Source organism: Puma concolor, chromosome D1 (genome assembly GCF_028749965.1).
Source record: "Puma concolor isolate L17-30 chromosome D1, mPumCon1.1.hap2, whole genome shotgun sequence".
Taxonomy (NCBI): domain Eukaryota; kingdom Metazoa; phylum Chordata; class Mammalia; order Carnivora; family Felidae; genus Puma; species Puma concolor.
In genome coordinates, this window is record NC_141676.1 from 107997104 (window position 1) to 108006240 (window position 9137).

The window sequence follows — 9137 nt, forward strand, 5'->3', positions numbered from 1 at the left end:
AGACCGAGCATTAGTATAAATATGTTAGCACTGAGCTAAGGCAACAGGTGACTTCAGTCCACCAATTAAAAATAATTTCTATGTCCAAACTAGTCTTGTAAGTATCATTGCCTTTTAAGGGGAACTGTTCTATATACTTTTAAAGGAGACATGAATTTTTCTCAGGATTCTTTTTCATTTTTGGCAAAGTCAGGATTTATATGTGAAATGTGACTAGTAGATGTGCTATATATGAAAAGCAGCACTTTGTTTTTGTCCTTTTTCATGCAGGTTTCTCTGCTTATCCAATTTCTGATTGAAAATTGCTGTAGGATATTCGGAGAAGAAATCACTTCCCTCTTAGGAGAGGTTTCAGTGAGGTGTGATGCTCAAGAGAATACGTCAGGTACTGTGAGTGCTTGGAACATTGTTTGCCGGGGCCGTGGCTGTCTTGGGGGCCACAGCTCAGGGAAGGAGGCCCCTGCTCCTCCCTGGACCACCTGAGTGTTACCACTGGTGGGGTTAAGCAATGTGTAAGATGCGGTCCAAAACTTTCAGAAGCATCATCTGGTATGTTTCTGCCCTTTTAAAAAATCTTTACAAAGGTCCCTAATGTCTGCAGTACCACTGCTGTGGCTGAAACTGGCATGAGAAGCCCAGCAGGGAGAGGCAGGCCTGCTCTTCTTCCCCCTCCTTCCTCCGAGCGGCCCAGAGACACTCCAGCCAAGCAGCAGTTTAGAAACAACCAGCACTGTGGGGCCTGGGGCAATTTTGAAACCATTCAACCTTCCAGAATTACTAGTTAGGTTATCTTTGACCAGTTATTCTAGGCCACAGAACATGAATATTTTCAACTATAAATATAGGTAACCATAATATGTAACCTCTATGGTTGTTGTGAAGGTTAGATAAAGTAGTGAATGGTAAAGAGTTTTGCTTAGTAAGGTTTCTCTGAGACTAAATCGTGTGCACTCACCAGCAAGCAGCTCCTGAACCTGGATACACCCGGCATGAATTCCTTTGTCTTTTTTACCATTTCTTGGTATTACAACATGTCCTCATTGCTTTGAGGAAATCTTAATTAAGAAAGCCTATTTCTTCAGGAACGGAGTTAAATTTAGTATAATGCAACATTTTTTTTTTTAATTCTGGGAAGACAGAAAGAAAGTTCCTTTCTTTCTTGAGAGTACGAATATGAACAATCTATATGAAAGGAGAATTAAATTAACATAGATTTTTTTTTTCTTTTTTTAACACAGCATGCAATTTCGGTAAGTAAAAATGTTAATTATAGTTTGATTTTTTTGACAGATATCTCTTGCTTCCAACTGAACGACTCCTCCTATGACAGCTTGGAAAATGAGCTAAATGAGGATGTCGATGCTCCTTGTAGTGACTTGGTGAAGAAACTTGGTCAGGGTAGCAGAAGCATGGACTCTGTGTTAACCCTCAGTGACTATGACCTCGACCAGCCTGAGGTGGAAGGCCTCTTAACCCTGAGCGACTTTGACTTAGACCGTTCTAAAGATGAAGACATTCAAATGGAACGGCCTCTTGAACCCAAGCCGGTGGACCTCACAGGAGTGTATGCAAAGGTCCCACTGCGGGATCAGGCCCGGGCCCCGTCGGGCCTGAGCACTCCTGGCTACCTGTCCACAGCTGCCGCAGGGGTTCCAAAAAGCCTGAGGCGACACCGACGCTCCTCAGAGCCCAGCATCGATTATCTAGATTCTAAGCTTTCGTATCTCAGGGAATTTTATCAGAAAAAGCTACGCAAGTCCAGCTGTGATGCAATTCTCTCTCGAAAAGATGAGGATTATCTGAAGCAGAATCAACCCCTCCAGGAAGAGGGTAAGACATGTTTTAAACAGAGTTTAGTCGCAGGCACTGATACCAAGAAAAACGCCACTAATAAAAATGTTAAGAAGAAAAGCTTGTCTGGTAATGAAGGAAATCATGTGAAACTCTTTTCTAAATCCAAGCCAGTGGCCATTTCTGTGGCATCTTACAGTCACATGTCTCAGGACCATCCCGGGAGCCAGCCCTTCGGCACAGACACATCTGGATACTCCCCGACACACACAGCGGATGCCCTCAAGAGCTCGCGGAGGCACCGGCGCTGCTCGGAGCCCAGCATGGATGACCAGCACTGCAAACTGACCTATCTCAGGGGAATTTATTCAAAGAAACAGCATAAAACCAGCTGCGGAGCCGGTCTCCTGCACGGAGAGGAAGCTTATCTGGAGCGGCACAAGTCTTTGCAAATGGAGGGGCAAAAGCTCATTAACCAGAGTTTGGTGATGGGGATTGAGGTGGGCAAGAGCAGTAGCACAAACAGGAACACCGAGAAGGGCTTACCCCCAAGACTAAATGTTTGCCCGCGGACCAGCTACTCCAGCTTGTCCTCCCCAGGCACTTCCCCCTCTGGCTCGTCAGTGAGCTCCCAAGACAGCGCTTTTTCTCAGATTTCGGAACACTCTGTGTTTACCCCCACTGAAACTTCCTCTCCAATAGATTGCACTTTTCAAGCTCCAAGAAAACAGGAAGAGCTTGCTTCTGATTTTAGCAATTCCAGCCTCATTTCTGCAACTCCTGGTCCCTCATCAGGGCAGGCCAGCAGCCGCCTGGCGTATACAAAAAAGGATGTTGTAGAGTGGCACTCACAAATACATTCTGTAACTCTTCACCCAAGCACATGGTTGAGAAATGGTGTGGCCAGTTTGAAAAACTGGTCCCTCAAAAAGAAGGCAAGGGCGTCCAGACCAGAGGAAAAGAAAGTAAGTTCTCTAAAAGGACCCATGGAGCCACCTCCCTATGCTTCTGGTATTTCAGAAGCCAGCCCACTGCAAGAGACACAGGAAGACATGCCCCAAAGGGCAACAGAAGGACTTGGAGCTGTGCAGACAGCCCAGTGGTATAGCTCGTACCCCAGCCAGGACTCAGAGAAGCACTGTAGCTCTCCATTCAGCCTGGTGGAGGATGGACTCAAGCTGTGTGTGAAGTCACACAAGGAAGGAGACAGCAGTGAGCAGCGCTCTCCTGGTACTCTGCTGTGTAAGAGATCCTCACCCAGCTCTTTGACTGTGGACGATGCACCCAGCCCAGACTCGGGGCCTACAGTGGTTTGTGATATTGGGGACCAGCATTTAACCAAAGACGTTTAACCATAGTAAGAACGTGTTATGTACAAGAGCAGAAACTGGGCTAATAATGACATAAAGACAAGAGTACTATGACCCCTTTGTATAAAATACGTGGGATGGGTAGCATAAGGATAATCATTGCTAACACTTAGGACAACAAAAGAATTCTCTTTACTGAGACTATTTGGCAAAAAGTTTAGACTAACAAATTTCAGCTCCTGTTTGGGAGGCTTTTCCTTATTAGAGCATGGGATTGGTCCTATCATGTGTTTTTAGAGATAACTAGCAGGGGGCCAGAGAAGACATCTTCTGTATGGAGAATATGGCCTACATGTTGAGTGAGATTCATATTCTGAGGCCAGGATATCATAAGTGAAGACTAAGGACTGTGGAAACGGGGAGGGTGCACAGAAACGTCCGTGTTCCGTGGAATATGTTTAATAACTAAGCAAGAAAAGGCCACTAATCAAAGTATTAAAAAAAAGAAAGTATGTCCAGTAATGAAGGAAATCATGTGAAACGTTTCCCTGAATCCAAGCCACTAGCCATTTCTGTGACATTCTCTAGTCACGTGCCATCACAGGAAGATTCCAGGAGTCAGCCCATTGATGCGGCTAGAATGGAATAAACTAGAATATCCAAGAGCCATGAGTATGATAGTTTATTTGTTGGTTGTGTTGGTTGGTTGGTTTTTCTGTTGGTGTTCCACTGTTCTTCCTTCCTGTGAGGAGGAAGAAGGAAATGGTTGCTTGTTTCAGGGTCCTTTTTAAAGATGCCAGTGCTAGGAACATTCTCCAGAAATGCAACTTTTCCTATTAGGAGGCGACCTCCTGACCTCATCCGCTGTCCTAGTGAGGCAAAGAGGGCCACACGAAGCTGCTGCCAGCATGCACTCAATGGAGGCTCCTCTTTGCTGTGTTGGGTAGTGTTTTTCCACAGCCCTGCCTCTTCGATTAGCAGCCAGAAACAATTACTGATAAATCATCCCCTTTCTGACGGCCACTGGCAGTTGAGAGAGCGGTTTTAAAGTTAGCAGTTTACAAAGAGTCACAGAATGGAATCCCCACCAAAGTAGCAGTCAGGCCTTCCTCTCAGACAGTCATTGGCTTTGGATTTTCTTACCTCCACAAGTTTTATATACTTTTGTCCCAGAGTATTCATGGTTTACATCCCATTAGTTTATCTCACATCATTAATGCTTCTCCCCTCTCTGACCTTAAAGGTCATACCTGTACATCTCCTGGATTATCTCCACGGATTCTTAGGCCTCCCAGCCAGTGTGAAAGGATAGAATCAGGAATGGATGTGCATCTCCCTTCATTTTAGCTACTTACAAGAAGTTGCTTAGAACCCATTTAGTCTCTCTAATTCACCATCAGATGGACCTTTCTCCCACAAACTAGCTTATCCCCAATTATTTTTCTTAGCCACTAGGAAACTTTCATGTCAAATGTTCTTTCCCTGTTGTCCTAAAGGTTTCCTTTTTCAGTTATAGAAAAAAAATAATAATGTTTTCTGTAAAGTAGAAGTCCTTTCAGTATTAGCTGTAAGTGCTGCCTACCTCTGTGGGACATGGCCCCTGTTGGCCCTAAGCATTGTAATTAACTTTCAGAACTCTGTTTCCAAAGAGCTCCTTCATGACACTGGCCATCTCAGTCACAGATGTGAAGTAGATTGTACCTTATAGACAGCCACTCCTGTATTTAGACTCCTGAGTGTCCATATGCATCTTTTGTGGTATAATATCTAAAGGCAATAGGGATTCATTTCCCTTACCCTTAGGGCTTACTACTGTTGGAACTGCAAGATGTGAATGACATTCTTACAGCTTGGAGTGTCTTTCTGGAAGAAATTGTTTCTCCACTTACAAAATAATAGTTCTGTCCTTTTTTCTTTCATATGGGTGGGTAGAAAATTATCCACCCAATTTGAAGCATAGAAGAAAATAGATGCTGAGGTTTTCAATAACCATTCCTATTCGCTGTGTTCCCTTAGATACTCCTGTAATATTTCATGTGAATAGTTTGTTAATATTGCTGTAAAGTATTATATTGTATGATTTGAAGACAGACTACATGTCATTTTATTATACTCTGTCAATCTATAATATATTAGACTGATGCTTTATCTAAAATGCTTTGAGTTTGTATAATATATCTTGACAAATTTTACTACCATATGTAATGTAATAAATGTGTATTTTTGTACTTGCAGAAACTGCTGCTAACTTTTAAAGTTGTTTGGTTTTCAAGGCACTGATAATGGATATGTATGAAGTCCATGCTGTCTATTAAATAATAAAAAATATACATGCTGTAGAGTTAACAGTCCCTCCAGAGCAGTATTGCCCTTTGTAGAATTGTTAATGAACCCAATTTCTGCTTAAGCTTGGAAATTTTATAAAATGTACTTAATATTGAATTGGAACTTTGAACTTTTAGTCATAGACTATGGTCAGTCTTTCTAGAAAAAGAGGGTGTTTTTTTTTTTCTTTTATGTTTTCCTAATCTTATCATTTACCAAAAAGTCCTGCTTTAGACACATCATCTTCATTTTCTTAGAGATTGTGTTTTCATTTTGCTCCTGGAATCAGATATGGTCTATGTTCTCATATCAAAAGAACCATTAATTCAATTCGATCGATTGTAGATCTTCTTACCCAAATTTGAACCATTCTGCCCCGAGTACCCAGTTGACCCCAGACACATCCAGACGATCCAAGATGTCTGGATTCAGGTACCCCAAGACATCAGAACTTATAAAGTCATGTTAACTTACTAAATGTTACCGGTCTCTCATGACTGCTGTATGTTTCCCTTCTCAGAATTCATTGGGGTTCACTCTGTGCAAGTTCAGCTACCATTTCAAAGAGATTCAAAAATATAAGCTACCTTAGTCCAGAAAAAGTGATTTGCCCTAATGGAACCCTGAAGACTACCTACCAACTCCACAGTTGGAAATGGCACTGATTACATCTGGGTGGTGTACAGAGACAATGATGTTAATTTCTCTCTAAATTTTACAGAAATACAGATAATTTTGCTTTTAAAAAAGAGTTCAGTCGACTGAAAACACTGGATTCAAGGAATTATCTCACGTTGTGTTTTTCTACTTTTCATGGCATGACATTGAATTTGAAAGGATCTAATGTATCCTTGAACTACTGGCATATTCTGTCTGTTGAAAAGAAACTCTTAAGAATATTATGTATCTTAATCATAATTATGGTAGTAAGTGTTTTACTGATATTTTCCTACCTTGTCATGTTTTAATGGCTTGAGAGGAAGTCTTTGTAAACTGCATAGATCAATACAAAGAAAACAATGGAACAATAAAGTTAGGTAAGATGTTAACTTTCTTTAATATCTATTCTGGTTATCAGGATATCTCATAAGCTAAGTTTCCTGCTGAAAGGAAGAGTTCTCTTGAGTTCTGTGCTGTCTACCCCAAGTATGAGTCCTACTCATTTTCTGAGCCACCTGTGAGTATAAATCCTTCATCTTTATTGTTTGTGGGGTTTTTAAAATACAGTGAGCTCCTTGAATTTCCAGTCTGCATAATGTCAGATGTATGGTAGAATTGGCAGAAGGTGTGCAGTTTGGAAAATTGTGTTGTGAAGTCTCAAAGAGACATGTACAGAGGGAGGTATTATACGCATATTGTCCCTAACTTCATAGAGTGTGTGTTCACTAGAGCGTACATATGTATGTAGATAATTCAGGGTCTTTTTCCAGCCTATTTAATTTGTGAGGGCAAAGTAAATACATTTTCTGGAGTTTGATTTTATTTCACATGGCAGTATTAAGGTGCAGACACGAAGGAAGGGATTTAAATATTATTTACGTATAGGCTTGATTCTAAATCACAGTAACTTGGAATCAAATTCAGAACTTCTGGCAGCTTCTTGATCTGCTTTGAAGAGTGAATACATTGGCCAAAAACCTGAACTTATGAAATAGACCCATTTCTGAGCAAGTAACATGGATGGTATAAAGAAATACTCTGCCAGGTCACAGGGGCTGTGATTGCTACCGCCTAAAATTTTCAGGATGAAAAGAAACATTTTATATCTCTGTTCAAGAATGAGATGACTGAAAAATAAAAGATAAAAACAGAGAGGGAGGCAAACCATAAGAGACTCTTAAACACAGAGAACACATTGAGGGTTGCTGGAGGGGTGTTGGGTGGGGTGGATGGGATAAGTGGGTGATGGGCATTAAAGAGGGCACTTGTTGGGATGAGCGGGTGTTATATGTAAGTGATGAATCACTAAATTCTCCTGAAACCAACATTCCACTATATGTTAACTAACTTGAATTTAAATTAAAAAAAAAAAAATGAGATGACTGAGAAGCAGAATCATCAAAATACGTGAATACAGAGAAGCTAACTTATTGAAGGTACAGTAAATGGAGAGAGGAGGAGGAAAGCTGTGGATGAGCTCATTAACTAAGCAAGAAACTGAAGTCACAAGGAGTTCAGAGAAAATTGGAAAAGGGGGAAGACTAAGGCTTGCAGGGAGTGGAGGGTGTCATAAATGATTTAATGCTATTCAGGTAGTTTAATTGTTATTACCAGGTACTCTTCTAGTCCCTAGAGATACAAGGTGAAAAAAAATTGTTTCAGTCCTCAGGAACTTTAAACAACTAAGGAAGAAATTAGACTGTGTAGAAGAAAGCTAATAGTAATATTCACTGGGCACTTACTGTTGCCTGCATGCAACTGATAATCAATACATCCTATGTATCGTTTCATTTAAGGCTCACAGTAGTCCTTTATGGTGGGTACATTCAGCTAGAACATCAATCTGACTGTGGGCTCTTTTTTCTCACCTTTTCACCTTAAAATTGGGATGGTAATAAAGCTTCTTCCACACTAGGGGCATCTGGGTGGCTTGGTCTGTTGGGCATCCAATTCTTGATTTCGGCTCAGGTCATGATCTCATGGTTTGTGAGAGAGAGGCCCACATCAGGCTCTGTACTTACAGCACGAAGCCTGCTTGGGATTCATTCTCTGCCCCTCCCCACCCCTTCTCTGCCCCTTCCCAGCTTGCTAGCTCTCCTTTTCTCAAAATAGATAAGTAAACTTTAAAAAAGAAAAACTTCTTCTGTAATAAAGCAGACAAAAGTTATAGGCATGAGGACCAATCCAAACTCTATTTAAAGTTAAGGAAACAGCTAGATATATCTAATATAAAAAAATAATAACCCAGTATTGGGACTAATTCAGAAAACTATGACAAATGTAAAAATTATTGAGCTGAAAATTTGTTCCAGAGAAAGTGGTGTCGACTTGTGTCTCCCTACTTCTCCCCACTAAATACAACTACCAACCCTGGAAATAATACAAAAGACTACCAAAGGAGAACTCTAAATGGTGGTAAGGGGAAGGTGAATTGGTTCAGAAACCTAGGGCTAGAGAAACAGCACAGTAATTGAGCATCTTACATCCCCTTACCCCATAGAAAAAGGCGACCAAAGCCTACCTTTCTCAGCCTGGCAACAGAAGACAGCCCAGATGTGTGCATTTCCCCCGTGATCAATCCAGAGTCCCTCTGACACCTTCAGGTAAGCCAGACACCACCTGCAAGTGGAATAGATGAATGCCCTGCTAATAAGTGGCCGTGGCGAGAGTTATCCTTTCCTACTAGGCCTGAAATCCCTCTTCCCCACTGGAAGATACCAGAATGGCCAGGCAACAACAGAAAGAGGAACCCAGTCAGAACAGGCAGCTCGGCCTGGGAAACATCCCTCTCTCTCTCTCTCTCTCTCTCTCTCTCTCTCTCTCTCTCTGCCCCTTCCCAGCTCACTAGCTCTCCTTTTCTCAAAATAGATAAGTAAACTTTAAAAAAGAAAAACTGATGCCCAGCAGGCATAAGACTCCCCTCCCCCAGCCAAGACACCAAGACAGCCAGAAGGCATGGTCAGGAGGCCTCTACCATGAAAAGCACCAAGCCAGGGGAATCTAAGGCCTGTGGGACTAAGAGGCTTCTCTGGCTGAGAACAGACCACAATG

General features: G+C 41.8%; 1 protein-coding gene across 5 annotated transcripts in view; it reads left to right on the plus strand.

The window, feature by feature from the left end:
- ARHGAP20 (Rho GTPase activating protein 20) overlaps positions 1-5447 on the plus strand; it is a 128954-nt gene extending 123507 nt beyond the window's left edge. For all 5 annotated transcript variants that reach the window (XM_086679165.1, XM_086679162.1, XM_086679163.1 and 2 more), the window contains 2 exons: positions 271-385; positions 1291-5447. In XM_086679165.1, the coding sequence (XP_086535291.1) occupies positions 271-385; positions 1291-3143 (1968 nt within the window). In that variant the 3' untranslated portion in view covers positions 3144-5447. The remainder of the gene's footprint in view (positions 1-270; positions 386-1290) is intronic.
- Positions 5448-9137: the final 3690 nt, after the last annotated feature.